General features: G+C 46.0%; 1 protein-coding gene across 2 annotated transcripts in view; it reads right to left on the bottom strand.

Moving 5' to 3' along the window:
• Positions 1–6,555: 6,555 nt before the first annotated feature.
• Positions 6,556–15,426, bottom strand: part of IL1R2 (interleukin 1 receptor type 2) — a 33,486-nt gene continuing 24,615 nt past the window's right edge. For both annotated transcript variants that reach the window (XM_004753051.3, XM_004753052.3), the window contains exons 5-9: positions 14,897–15,071; positions 12,726–12,788; positions 10,988–11,123; positions 8,945–9,087; positions 6,556–6,736 (exon numbers count right to left, since the gene is read on the bottom strand). In XM_004753051.3, the coding sequence (XP_004753108.1) occupies positions 6,597–6,736; positions 8,945–9,087; positions 10,988–11,123; positions 12,726–12,788; positions 14,897–15,071 (657 nt within the window). In that variant the 3' untranslated portion in view covers positions 6,556–6,596. The remainder of the gene's footprint in view (positions 6,737–8,944; positions 9,088–10,987; positions 11,124–12,725; positions 12,789–14,896; positions 15,072–15,426) is intronic.

Here is a 15,426-nt window from a genome sequence, read left to right on the forward strand (position 1 = left end):
TGGGATGGGGGAGGATGAAACTCAGGTGGCAATCTCAACATTTCTGAGGTTTGGTTTCTCTACCCTCAGCTTTACAAGGGCAAATTTAATCTTTGAACTTGAATGTCTCCTAAGGAACTTGATAGTGAGAAAGGACTTGAAAATCAAATTCGGGTTACGGAATATTGTTTTATAACCTTTTACTGTTAATGCTTGCAGGTTGACCGTGACTGCTTTTCTGGCTTGGTGGCTGGCTTAGTAAAGGATATTTGATTCTCTTGCAAAAAAATAAAATAAAATAAAATCGGGAGCCTATCTGATTTGTTGGCTCTTCACTTTTGGCCATTTATGTCCTCGCACAACTGCCGGCCAGCCCTTCACCAGCCCCCCTGGTGAAGCTGGGCGTCAGTGCACGAAGCATGCGTTTCTGACACCCAGGCTTTGCTGCCCCTCCCAGGGCTAGCCAGTTCCTAGAGCACTATTTTCAAATGCAAACCAACCAAGACAGAGTCCACACCAGGATCAGCTCCTTTACCAGTCTCTCTCACCCTCCAGACCTCCACCCACCTGCCCTAAACCAGAGAGCAAAGATCATTCAATGAAATTAGTCACACTAGCCAATCCGAAGTGATCTAATGCTCCCCCTGTCTTGTCCTTTCCTTCTACAGAAACAGCAGTAAAGCCATGCTTTCCCCTCATTCCCTCTGCCTCCTGACCCAGCCTGGTGCATCCCCATGTGGCTCTGCGCGGCATGGGGTGGCCCCTTCTTCTGGGATCTGTAACAAACCATCTCTTCAATGACAATCATTTCCAAATCTGTTGGCCTCACCATACCTGAATAATAATAAAACTGATATTTTAGGGGCACCTGGGTGGCTCAGCTGGCTAAGTGTCCAACTCTTAGTTTTGGCTCAGGTCCTGATCTCAGGAGTTGTGGGATCAAGCCCCAGTCAGGCTCCATGCTCAGGGCAGAGTGTGCCTGAGATTCTTCCCCTGTCCCTCTGCCCCTCCCCACTTCAATCAATCAATCAATCAAAATAATAAGAATAATAAAACCTACATTTTAAAACAGTAATTTGGGACAGGAAATTTAATTCACATCCATTCCTAATCATTTCTGAACCTTCTGGGGGGCTAAATCTACATTGCCCACCATCAGGCCCAGAAAGATTGGATGGAGATGGTTCACTTCTATTTCCTGGACGAGCAGCCAAGTGAGTGGGTCAAGTGAGTGGGCTGCTCATCCCCACCCTGTGGGACACAGGCCGGTTGGAGTCCCACAGGACAAGAAGACTAAAACCTGGGGAATGCTATAAGGAGACATTTGGATCCCATGCATGGTACTTTCTTCCCTGCAGACGAACCCCCACTAGAGTCTCTGTTGTCCCCTCCAGATGTGGCTTCGGTGAGTCGGGAGAAGAGCTGGACACGTGGATCTCAGCTCTTCCCCAGGGCCAGGTTGTCCCCAGGAAAACGAATACTTGCTCTGCTCCCTCTTTCTATATTCTTGCAAAGGACTCAGCCCGGCTTGGGGCCAGCTGTTCTCCAGCTGTGCGAAGTCCCAGGAGTCCGTATTAGGAAACTCTCTGTTGCTGCCCATCTAAGCCACATGATGATGTAATATTGAAACTGAGCCCCCCATCGTCATCTCCAAAATGTAGCTTACAGGATTTGCCTTGATTTTTTTTGGCGGGGGATGAAATTGTGTAAAACCTATAAAATCTTGCACATTGTAAATGATTCAATGTCAGTTTCCTCTTCTTCCTTCTTGCTTTTTTCCTCCATCATCCCAAGCTCTCCCTGCCTCCATCCTTGCAGCTGGCTGAGCTTCTCCTGGCCCCGTGTGGCCCCACGCTTGGGCCTCCCTCAAGGGCCTGGTAACGGCAGATGGGCCGTTTCTGAAGAACCAGTGGCAGTACCTCTAGACTGTTGGCAGGAGACTATTTTGCTCTGCTTCAACCAAACAAGAAGGAAGCGGTTTCTGCAGGCACGCTAGGGAGGAGGAGGGCATCCTTCTTGGCTGAGCTCTGTGGGAGATGGGCTGCAGGCCCCCACCACCACTCCACAGGGGCTAACCACGTGAGCCACGGAGGGGGAGCATCTGTGAACACACAGGGAGGCTCCCGGCCCTGCAGCAGACAGGGGCTGCCACCGAGTGTGCCAGCTGGACTGCTCGTCCTCTAGACACCCTGGGACACCGCCCTCTGTGGGGTGACAGCACTCTGTGGGAGGCCAGACGCAGCAACAAGGAGACGTTGCGAGATGACATGGTCAGCAGATGCCCACAGGTGGAGACAAGAACAGGAAAACAACCACAGAACACGAGGCCCTTAATGTGTCCAAGTGAGCTATCAGCAGGAGTCATGGAAATAACGGGTGCGAATTGGATAGTAGGGGCAGGAGCCGGGAAACTTGGAAGAGTCCTGCCGGGGTGATCGTGTTTGTTCACACAGGTTGGCAAGTCCTGGAAAAACCCAAGTGACACACGCTTTCTCTGTCCAGCGGCGGACACTTTTGCAGTGCCTGCTTGGTCGTGAGGCCCTGGGCCGGTGCCGGGGATATTCCTGTCCCTGGAAGGTCTGACACTAGATATACAGTCCTACCCGCTCCATAAAGCCCCTACACATTCCCCTAGCACAGGAAATCTTTGAGATATCAAATTTAACTCTAGTGCCTAAATTAATTTTGGTGCCCACTCCTGGTGTCCACTGCCATCCTCAGTCGGTTCTTGGCCAAGTGGTATTTGATGAGGTAGGGCCTGCTTTCCTGCAGGTAGCTTCTCGAAGCATGAGGCCATCAGATGCTGACTACTGCCCCATCCCCCTGCTTTTGTGGCGGGGTGGGGTGGTGAAAAATTCCATTTCAGAAAGTTTGACCAATGGAATGAACATAAAGTAGATGAAGACATCAAGAAAACACCTTGTTTCTTTTGTTTGTTTGTTTAGTTTGGACTCAGAATTAAGCAGAATTCTCAGTTCAAGACACACACTCTTCATTGGTCCATGAGTGACCTGTGTCTTCGTCTGTTTGATAATAAAGAGTAATAATCCACGACTCAACAGGAGATCTAGACCTTGACATAACTGAGGTCTTTCTAACCCATCCCAGGCCTGGTCCCCCACCAGTCACCTGTTGTGCTCACTATCCTGAAACTTGGGTTGCTCATTCTCTTGCTTTCTTAAAACACAGACAATTGTAAACTTTTAAAAGCAGATAAGTGCTCTTCAAATACAGATACATACATATCTAAATATAGTTAAAATATAGTTTTATCATATGTGTGCCTTAATTACAAACATATATAAAGACACATATGTATGCAGAGAGAGAGATTTTAGTTTTAGCTGTTTTTCACTTTCACTAAAAAGGGATCCTGGTATAGATGTTTCTAGGACTTATTATTTACTCAATAATATATGTCTGAGGCTCCTCCGTTTTGCTGTGTGTAGCTATGTTTTATTCCTTTTCACCGCTGTAGAAGATTCGACAGAGTGATTACACTCAGCTCATGGACACATTCTCTTGTCCAGTGTGTACTTGGTTATTTCTATACTATTGTTTTTTTCCTCTGTATTATGGAAAACTCTAGGCATAGAAAGAGAGAGGATTATATAAGGAGCCGCCATGCACCCATCACTGGTGTTAACAATTGTCAACAAACGGCCAGTCAATCCCATATTCACCCACACTCCCCTCCCCCCGCCCCCCGTACTGGAACACTCTGATGCAAATCTCAACTATCATCTGTAACTATTTCTCGAAGTCTGTTAGAAATACAGCAACTCTGCTTTCAAAATGTAACACAATCCCAGTATCACACTTACACCTTGCTATTATCATCAATCTGGTGTCCAAAATTCCCTGGTTATCTCTGTTCTTTCTAAGTGCAAGTTCCCCCCAACACCCCACCCCCGAACACTGTGGATGGAGGAAGTGCATAGACCACGCAGTCAAGGTGAGTCTCCACACTTGTCAGCAGCTCTCCTCCGGCTGCAGGCGGCTTCTTTTCTGGGTCATGGCTGAAGCTACCAGAGCCTGAGTGGGGGGAGCTCCGGGGAACCCTGGGGGAGGGGTCCCAGGAAGGAAGAGGTCGAGAGCTGCGTGGTGCCCCAGACGGAGGATCCAGAACGGGCAGAAGCACCCAGAGCTGCCCTTTGCTTCCGTCTCAAGCCTTGTGTCACCTCATTCAAGGTCAAAGCTCCAAATTCGAGACCAAGAGTCCTCTGCCGGCTCCTTCTCGTTTCCTTCCCTTCCTTCCATGCTTACAAGACAGGCAAGGAAGGAAAGAGAAGAGAACCGCAGGGAAACGCAAAAGTAAGGCTCAAAACCTGCCTGTAAACATCCTTGGTCTGAACCAGCGGTCAGCGAATTTTCTCCGGACAGCGCCAGAGAGCTAACAGTTCAGACTTTGTTGGCACGATCACCCTGCCTTCAAAAAGCAAAAGCAGCCCCAGGCAATCCATAAACAAAATGACCGTGTGCTCACAAAACTTAATTTACAGAAACAAAGGGCAGGCTGCAGTTGGCCAGAGGCTATGGTTTGTCCACTTTTGTGTCTAAACAATACAACTAGTTTTGCTCCTGTCTATTCCTCCTACGTTTTTGATGATTAAATATAACACTCTGGGATAACTCCTGTTCTTAACCCCATTTTCAGATCAGAAGACTGACATACGGCACAGCTAAAGGGGTAGACCGTGAATTGAACCCAAGAAGTCTGTCTTCAAAACCCTTGAGTTTTTCCCCTTTTTCTAGCAGCCAACGAATTTTAATATGGTCTTAACCATATATATTGCATACACAATATACAATTTTTTCCTAATGTTACAAATATTTCGGTCTTGCATTCTTGCTCTTTATAGATCACAATTGACACATAATTGTTCATCAACAGGGAAATCAGTTTCATTGAAACATTTTATACATCTGTTTATCTTCTGCTGCTGAATTCATCTAAGATTAATTCCCAGGAGCAGCATTCCCAGGCATCTCTCGGCCTTAGTAGTGGTGTGCTGGGGAGGGGGGCACTGGCTTGCGGCATTTGCCAGTTTTTATGGTGTCAGGAACTCCCATGATGGTGGATTTTAGGCTTCCAACACAACATCACTGAGCAGAGCTGGGAAAAGATGCCACACTTGGCCCTTGCAAAGAACAAGCTGCACCCAGCAGCCCCTGGCTTGATACAAATTGCCTTTCTACTTCCCAGGACAAAGTTATAAATGGAATTACAGGATGTGGGAGTTATTATCTGGAAATGACCTTGATGTTGCCTTTTTAAAACTGGATAGTGTGTGAGTGCCTGGGTATCTCAGTATTGTTTTAATTTATATCTCTGTTACTGAAACGGATCATTTTTCCACGGTCCCCTATGTGTTTCTTCCACACATTCCCTGTTCATGCTTCCCCCATCCACGAGGGTTAGGATGCCTTTCCTTAAACCCCCTATGCTGTCATTATTAATTCCTTGAGCTCGCCTGACATAATTTCCTTTATGTTCTGCTTTTATTCTTTTGTTATGCAGGAATTGGATCATAATCAATCCTTTTATTCTTTCATTGGTGAACACAAGAAACTCTATTCTATGTTTACCTATTCCACAAACATGGATTAAATGTTCAGTGGCAGGCATGATTTCAGGTATCAGGGATACAGCCATGACCAAAATAACATCTCTGTCCTCATGCCATTCCCATGGGGAAAACTGAAAATAAACAAGTACGTATGTAATGGAAGGTCTGGTGGTGATAAGATCTATAAGGACACAAAGCAGAGGGAGAAACCCGAGAGGGATGGAAAGAGGTACCATTCAGAAGTGTGCCTCGGGGAAGGTCACTTGAACAAAGACTTGAACTCAAGTGAAGGAGTGACTCATGCTAGTTTTTCTGCAATCTGATTTCTTAAAACTGAATTTACTAAGTTAACTGGGATTTGGGGGGGGGGGGTGGAGGGGGATGAGGATATGATATAAAAGAGGTTCTGATTATATTTTTCCAACGTGTATGCAGTTATCTCAATACTTTTCCGTCCTCCTCATTTTCAGAAGCTTTGAGATAAAGCTGAGTCTATTTCTCAGTTCACTAAAATGTGCTAACATGTATTTTTCTCATAGTCTATTTTAGTTGTTATTCTTTGGCTCATCCTTTTGGGAAAAATCCACCAATTTTTGCTGATGCTCCTTCTTTAGCATTTCCAAATCCCTCTTTCCAGTCTCCAAATGAAATTCCATCTTCCCAAAAAGGCAACCTACGTCTTATCTTTGTTATCTGTTAACATCCTCCACGGAGCATAGCCAACATAGATTTTTAATACATTTTCATTAAAAGACAAATGAATGAACTACAAAATTCATTTAGATGTTTTCGACGCCACCTCACTCTTCTAAATAGGTCACAAGTGTCCAAGAGCTACTCTCCCACACACATGTACGCTTGCTCCTGTCAGCTTCAGAATAAACATCACATTCATACTTCTGTCCTTTACCATAAACACAGCAGCTTGTTAAACCAACTGAGGAAGAGCAGAATCCTCGCAAAGGCCAAGTCACCTCCATAAAAAAGGATATCGTTTGACTCTGAATTGTTTTATTGTCTTTATTTTACTTGGGTGAGATGAAAATCTTAATGGCCAGTCTTTAACGTGGTCAAACCATATGCTTTTCCAGTTCTGTGTTTACACCGTCTGTGCATCCATATTCCCACCAAAACCAAGCAGACCAGGGAGAGTGGGGCCAGTATGGTCCCCCAGGAGAATGTGGCAGCTGTGGGAAGAACAGAGTCACATCATGGGTGGAAGGAACATTCTCTCACTGCCAAGCAGGACAGTGCAGTGCATGTTTATAGAGAAGAGTGGAGCTGGAGTTCATTTTTTCCTAATAATTGTGCACTGGCTTTTCACAAAGCATGCCCCTCCCCGCAGATCAAGGATATCTGAGAAGGGCATCTGCGGCATTAGGGAAATGAACAAGGGAGAACAAAAATCGATCAGAGAGCAATCAGAGAAAAGAGCACAGAGTGGGGTGAGGTGGCGAGGGTCTCTGTTCCACCTGTTGAATAGTGTGCAATAAGAGATTATCCGTTCAGGTCTCAACCAGACAACGGGGACATGGCCAAGGTCCAGCGTGGCCTCTTCCAATGAGTGAGCATGTGAGGGGGATGATAGAAACTAACAAACACAGGAAGAGAAAACCAACTTTGAATGTAGGAGCTTTAGGTGTCAAGAGGATTGCTTGGACCCAGCTATTTTATATTCTACTCCTTGGCATCTCTGCATCATGAAAATGTGGAGAGTACAGATAAAGACGTGACAAGCAAACACAAGAACATGAGTCTTCCTGGACTCACTGATGACAAGGCCAGAGTTCCACATTTTTTTTTTTTAAGATTTTATTTATTTGACAGAGAGAGAGAAATCACAAGTAGGCAGAGAGGCAGGCAGAGAGAGGAGAGAAAGCAGGTTCCCTGCGGAGCAGAGAGCCCGATGTGGGGCTCGATCCCAGAACCCTGGGATCATGATCTGAGCTGAAGGCAGAGGCTTTAACCCACTGAGCCACCCAGGTGCCCCAGAGTTCCACATTTTAAAGCTACTGTTTATCATCATCTATCTGGGCCTCTGGGAACCAACACATTTTCAGACTGTCTCTCTAGATGATTCTTCCACCTTAACGTCCCACAAGGCTTGGAAATGCATCAAGCTTTAATTTGCTGAGCAGCCATCGGGACACACCTCTCCATGGTGGGGACAGGCTGTTAGCTGTGCCCTCGGCCATGAGTCATGGCCAACCCCACAAAGGAGGGAGAAGGCTCACATTATGAAAATGTTTAAAGGTCCCCAGCTTCGGGTCCAGACAAACCACAGGTTCTTTTGGGTCACAATCTGAACCCCAGAAGTGGAATCTGCTTTCTGGGGGACACTTCCTTTCCAAGTCTGGACAACTACTGACTCTTTCATGGAAACAATCTAAAGCATCAGCCTTTGCATATGTGTCCTAGGACAGCGGTCCTCACACGTGAATAGGAAAGGAGCCTGCTACCTTACCCTCTTTGGCCTTACCCTGGAAGAATTGGGGTAGATCTGGGCTGAGGCTGGGGCTCTGTGTTTTCAGCTAGTGGCCCAAGTGGGCAGTGCTGGTAGTGCTCAGACCACAACTGGAGAAAAGCTGTATGCGTCATGCACTGTCCTGAGGCTTAACCAAATCCTCAGCTTTTCAATTACAAGTACATCTGCAGCTGCCTTCCCAGCAAGGGAGAGAGAAAGTGGAGCATTTTGTTGACTTGCTACAGATTGCCCAGAAGGCATAAGGAGAGCGCTGCTGGAGATCACTTTGGCTTCTGCCTTGTCCCCTCTGACTGTCAGCGGTCTCAGCAGTACCTGTGTTTCCCTTCCCCACTTAAACACTGGGAAGAAATCAATTTGGTCCAAATGAGAGCACGGGTTTCTCTTTTCTTCTTACTGTATATGGGCACTGAGTTGATGTGACTACAGTCTTGTGCTTTATCTCCTGGGAACCAATGTCTTGAACCTGAAAGCTGCTCTGAGCCCTGTGGATCTCCCAGCCCCCAGCTCTTGGAGAAGGGAGTTCCTCAATTTCGGGATAAAGACCGTCGCACACTCCTCCAGGTGTCACCAGAAACCAGCTAGTCCTGCTGATCCAGGGGCAGAACCACAGAAGGACACGGGTGTGTGTGTGTGTGTGTGTGTGTGTGTTTAAGTTTATCACAGAACCACCTTATCATTTTTCCTGAAGTCAGCTTGCTATTTAAATTTTTCCTTGAACATAATCTCCCAAAACCAGCTTCCACCCGACAAAAAATAAATCATAAGAACTGAGAGATCCGCTCTGGGTGGTCCACTAACAGGAAATGGGGGGACTTCCTAAGCCATCAGCTGGAGAACTAGCAGTTTTGTCTAGCAACCACAGACCCCTGCCCGTGCTGCTTTCCCCTCAAACGTCCCCCCAGGTACATACCTTCTTTGACTGTGGTGCGCAGTGTCTGAAAACTCAGTCTGTTGCGGACAAGGCATTTAAAATCTGTGTTCAAATCCTCCCTTATGACTGGATCAAAAATCAGGGGCACTTCAATGTAGTTCTCATTGTTCTCCGAGTATTCCCTGAGTGAGAAAACATCTGCTTAAATGCGCTGTAACCAGTGCAAGCCCATCTTTACAAGGGAGATATCCGAACATTCTCAACGAGAAGGACCCGCTGTGCTTAAATTGGTCTCAGGATTCATAAAGAGAGGGGCACCTGCCTTGATTTTGGTTCCCTATCTGGGAGAATTTCTAAACCTGTGCTTGAAGGTGGAAGTGACACTGAAGATGTTGGTCCTTGTAACAGGACACTTGTCACAAGAAGAACTTAACAGGAGCCAGTTTCATTTGGATGTTGGGAAAATTCATTTTTCAGGCCATTGACGAACAAAGAGGCGGTAGTGGGAAAGAAATATCTGCCTTGGAGAAACTTGACTGTAAGGCCAAAAAATCATTTGCATACTGAAGAGGAGGGATTTTCCAGGAATCCTGGCCTCCACTGTGTTTCTTCCTCTCATCTCCATTGCCAGCTGTAATTCCAGGAACCCAAGCTCAGAGCAGAGGGCCACAGACAGGCCAGGCCAGGGAATGGTTCTGGCCAGCATCGCTGCCGTTTGTAATGTGATCATCATCTGAAGATGCTTCACTGCTACATAGGAGCATGAATAAAAATATCACTGATGTGCATCTGCTAGGCCTTTCTTTTCTTTTCTTTTTTTTTTTTTAATCCTTGGGAAAAAAGGCTCCTTTAAGTGAGTGGATAGTATGAGTAAGCTAACATGGGGCATGTGAGTGATACCATGCTTTTCCCAACAGGGACTTTGCAAGCAAGCAGTTGTGCTAACCACATATAATTTTGATTCACCACACTGCATCTAGAAAGATCTTTTTTGATAGGTCAAGTGGAAGTTGAGCCTAATTCATCATAGTGGAACTTGAATTTTAAAATTCCTTGATAATTTGATGGGTGCCTGGGTGGCTCAGTTGGTTGAGTAACTGCCTTCGGCTCAGGTCATGATCCTGGACTTCCAGGATCGAGTCCCGCATCGGGCTCCCAGCTCGTTGGGGAGTCTGCTTCTCCCTTTGACCTTCTTCTCTCTCATGTTCTCTCTCACTCATTCTCCCTCAAATAAATAAATAAAATCTTTAAAAAAATTCCTTGATAATTTGCAAAATCGAACGGTCTCCCTTTCTCAAACACAGATTTACAAGGTCTGACTGTCCTACTTTTGGGTTGAGAAAACATTTTCCAAAGATGAATGCTTATGAGAACAGAATTCTTCCTTTCTTTGAACATTGACCTTCCTTGATGCCCATAGCCACCCTCAGATACTGTGGCTAACTCTCAGACTCTTGTGAAGAGTTTGTGAAAACATTTGACACTCAGATTATAGGGTGCGGCATAGAAATGTATGAACTCCAAAGCATTTTTTTCGGAAAACCGTAAAAATCAAGAAACAAATGTTTAATGAAACAGCTAAAAAAATGCAACATCAATGCCAAGCAGTCGACTGCAGCCCAGCTGCTATAAGAAGTTCGATTCTTAAGAATAACTGGTGATACTTAGAAAAATTCAATTTTTAAAATTCTAAAAATCTGCGGTGCCTGGGTGGCTCAGTTAGTTAAGTGCCCAACTCCTGATTTCAGCTCAGGTGATGATCTCAGGGTCGTGGGATCGAGCCCTGTGTTGGGCTCTGCGCTCAGCCTAGAGCCTGCTGGAGATTCTCTCTCCCTCTTTCTCCATCTCTCTCCCAGCTCATGCCCTCTCTCTCTCTCTCTCTTTCTCTCTAAAATGAGTAAATAAATCTCTAAAAAAAAATAATAAAATTCTAAAAATCCAACAGTTTACAATCAAAAAGATTATTTATAGAGTTGTGTGTCCTGGTCTGATCTGGTGCGACATTGTCTCTAGAAGGAAGAGCAAAGCCTTCGGAAATCCCATAAGATGCTTCTCAGCTGACAATGACCTTCACCCACTTACTGGCGCTGCCCTTCAGCCACACGGCCTCCCTGGTAGGCGTTCTCTATTCTGGTATTGTTGGCCATCCACCAGAGCATGGTGGTCGACTGTGTCCCGGCTCCTAGAAACACCTTACATGGGATTCTCAGTCTTGAACCTGTGCACAGCAAGACACCATGTCAGAGCCCCACCAGAGAACAGGGGTCACGCCAGCCCCCGTGGCCACCAGCAAATCCAAGTGGCAGACCCTGCCCCACCTTCTCAAATACCCCTCACTGGCCAATTCTTTCCTTAAAAGGAAACTCGTTTCCTTCAAATGATTCTGTTCACACAGAACACCAGTATCGATCAAGTGTCTCCAGTTCCCTCAACTGGTCTTCATGAGAGATGAAAACCCTGAGGGCACATGGCTTCCCCAAGGTCACTCAGCTCCTACAGGGCCTTCTGAATTCATGGATGCCTTCTCCCACATTTTCTTCTAGGCACCTCAAAAAGTCAGATGAATGTCTCAATTCTTTTTCTCTGCCCATTGCTGGTCTCAGCCCTCCTGGGAACCCCCATGGGTGATATGCCTCCTCCTGGTGGGTTTTTTAATGTACGGCCCCCCTTCAGGCTCTTCTCACTCCTTCACCACCTCTTACAACCTTAAGATTTCTTGGTCAAAAGCAACCCATTAAACCTGGCCTCACGTAATTCTGCCATGCACTTGAGTGCATTCAAAGCAACAGGGTGGGGAACTCAGCTCCATTTGGCTGGGGAATCTAGGAGCCAGGGTGCTGGAATCCCAGCCGGCAGCGACCCGTGTGCCCACTTCCCCAGGTTTCCAGGTGGTTTATTCCAAGGGCCGAGGCAGCCTGTGTTGGCAGCAATCCCAGCATCTGTACCAAAGTCCCCCTTCTCTATGACCACCAACTAAAATTTAAAATATAAGCCCAATACCAAACAGAAGAGAGACCTGGATGGATGGATGGATGGATGGGGAGGGAGGGAGGGAGAATGAGGCCTACAAAACCATTATAGGGAAACAAACACCAAAATGGTACAGGCTTCCTGGATACATAGGCCTGTTGGAAGCCCAGCCTGACATGAGTGTGGCTTTTGACCTTCAATGAGCCCACAGTGATGCCCTGAGCAGCTTTTCTTTCTACAGAAGGACCCCTATGGGGTCGGTGTTGGCACTGACTGGGGTCCCGTGAGACACAGTGATAGTCACCAGGGAAGTGGGCACTGGCCAGGACAGCCTGAGCCACAACCACAATGGGGTGAAAACTGGAAAACCCTGTCAGTCACTCTCATCATCCACCTTGACCAGCTGAGCAGCTCTTTCGACCACAAGAGACGGTCTCTGTGGGGCCAGCAGTGACGGGGTCAGCCTCGCGTTACAGATGGACTCTTAGGGAAGTGCTGCATGTCAGCCAAATTTTGGAGAGACTTATTTAAAACATACTGCAAGTATGTTTTATGCAAGGCCCCAGGAGGGGATCCTGCTGTTAATCCTCTCATACAGTTGACAACTGCCACCAGAACGTTGGGATTTTCACATTTAGATTTTTGCTGGTCGGGTGTTCCTGTGACAAAGTATACCTATTTGCACACAGTGCCATTTCTAACATCTGACGGAAGGAAAGATGTCATTTCTGCCTCTCACGCAGGGGCTCCAGGGTCCTACCCATGCACACTGCAAACCAAAGGGGAAGGGGACCTCAGGCTTTGGGACTGAAGGCACCCCCGTGGGTGACACAGTCCTCATAGGCCTTACCCAGTGAAGCTAATATGGTCTGGTGGGGAGAGATAATCACAGGAATTGTCTCCTCTTCTTTTTCTGAGAAAGATATGAGGAAAAGAGCTTCGATTAGGGAAGCCATCATTTCAAGCTGAGATTCAAGTTCCATTGTTTAGCTAATTAACAAAGTTATCCCCTACAGTATGGCCAGCCATTGTAAGATTCGACCTTTGTCTGGCAAAGGAAACAGGCTCTCCACAAAATTGAGCATCTTTGGCCAATGCCTTTCCCAGAAGAGATATTACTGGAAGAGGCCACAATTAAATACACTAACAGATGTTCTTTGCTTTGTGATAAATAATTAACCATTCCCTTCCCCGGCTTCCTGAATGAATTCTTAATAATAATCTTCTCAACGCTTACAAGATAGGCTTTACCCTAACGTCTATTTGCCCTAAAATCTCCCCCCTCCTCTCCATTCCTGCTTCCCCACATGCCTGCCTCAGAATACCATAGAGTCACTTTGAAAACATAAACAGAGACACAGGAATTTGGGAACCACCCGTTTCTACTGCTAATCCCACACTGAATGATAAGGAGCATGACCCAGCATTGGCTACTGTGTCTTGTTAATAGAGGACATAAACTTTTTTGGGAGGCAGAGGGGGATCTCTGAATAGAAACTCAGTTCCCCAAGAGGTTCGTCTCCCAAATTGAAGAAAGTAGGCACCTGACTTGGAGTAAAAAGCATGGCTGTGGGTGGGTAGAGGGCTGCCCATCTCCGTAACTGCTCACTCTTCCCTTCCATTTTCCCTGCAGAGCATTTTGAAATCCTAACATGAGTAAGCATTAGGCAGCCTGACAGCATGAGGAGCACATGGCTTCTGGGCCAAGACCAGGAGCCTCCCCACAGTCATGCCCCCCACCAAAAACACACATAGTCACATGTGGGGGTGGCGAGGGTAGTTAAATACCTCTGTGCTTCTCAAACCTAAGGGTGCATCAGCATCCGGTGGGGGTGGAGTGGGAGTGTTAAACGCAGATTGCTATGCTTCCCCCCACCCCATCATGCCCCGGGTTCTAACCTAGTAGATCTGGGATGGAGACTGAGATTCTGCAAGTCTAGTGAGGACCCAAGTGCTAGCTAGACACCCTCTGAGAAGCCCTGACAAATAGTGTGCTCACAACTTGGGGTAATATGTGGGCTGGCCGCCCCCTAGTGTTCTTGTGGAGTATCACATGAACAGGATAATTCTGAGCCCTTTGAAAGTCACCGGAAGTCTCTGTGATTTCCCACTCCAGGGAACAAGTTGTTGATAGGAATGAATCCTCACAGGACTATGTCATCTAGAGATTTCAGTTCATGGGAGATATCCCATGGGAGTTTTCCCTGTGGTAAAACTGAATATCTGGATTTTCTCTGGAAGGGGCAAAAAGTTACACTTCTCCCTTCATAGACCAATTATTTAACCTTAATATATTTTCAAACCCATCTGAAATGTCCTAAAAGACTCCCAATTGTGTATTCAGTATATAAAATAAATAAAAGCAGCATACTCTCTAGGGCAGAGTCCAAAACTCAAGCCCTTTTATGTTCCTTGTACCAAGCTTGATGTCCAGCATGTAGGCAGTAAATGTTAAACAATTTTAAATACTCATCAACACTGTTCACAACATTCTTTTCAAGTAGAACTCATTTAAAGCAATGAGAGCCCTCACTATCTGAAACTCTGATTTCAAGGGTCATGTGCCTTGGGGAAGCCCAAGAAAGGGGAATTTCCACTGGATATGCCAATGCAAAACCCTCTAACTAAAAAAAAAAAAAAAACCCAATAAAATCTTAATATCCTTGAATTATAAATAAAGTTCTGGCAACCATGATGCCAGATGGCTGTCTCTGGTGGTGCAAGCCTTCCAAAGGGACCTTCCCAGTGAACCGTTGTATGGCCCCCTCTGCTGGTGTGTTTTAGCCACACCTGGAACCCTACCAACCACTCAGCAATCCACCTTTCCTGAGAAAAACACTCTGCTCTCTATCTTTCAAAGCTCCACACATGTGTTTTGTGAGCCTGATGCTTTAGGCGAGTTGATAGGTATGTTTTCCTTTCACACTGAGGACATTCAAGGAATTCCACATGAACCCTCATTAGTTCTTTGCATGCTTGTTATTGACAGGGTGGGGAGGTCCCTCAGTGGCAAATACTCACTGTTGACACGGAGTTCAATATTCCTAGTCACGTTGTACAGCATGCCTTCGTGGGTAAACGTTATGGCACAGCTGTAATAGCCCGCATCCTCCACAGACACATTATAGATGAGTAAGCGAGAGGTTCCCTTCACACTTAGAAACTTCTCGTTGTCTTGATCCAGGAGGACAGAATCCTTAAGGGAAAATACTTTTCAGAGTTATGCTATGTGCTAATTTGTATTTCAAAAGCTATATATGAGTAGCACTCATATTATCAATCAGTGTTAAATATCCAACCCAAGAACTGCCCTGGTATTTACTTAGTGAATGTACTTTGGACACACCACTAAATGTACTTTTTAACAGAGGGAATTTGTTAACAGATAAAATGAAATTGTGGGATGTGTTTAAACACAATGTTTATTGCACATTCGTGTGAGCACAAAGGGAAAAAAAGAAACTATCTCTTATTGGATAAAGTAGGTCATTACCGCCTTGGGAAACACGGAGGGAAGAGTAGTGGTATGTCATCAGGGTGACTGTAATATT

The sequence above is a fragment of the Mustela putorius genome, unplaced genomic scaffold (genome assembly GCF_011764305.1).
Source record: "Mustela putorius furo isolate JIRA1106 unplaced genomic scaffold, ASM1176430v1.1 tig00000224_pilon_pilon_pilon, whole genome shotgun sequence".
NCBI classification, from domain to species: Eukaryota; Metazoa; Chordata; class Mammalia; order Carnivora; family Mustelidae; genus Mustela; species Mustela putorius.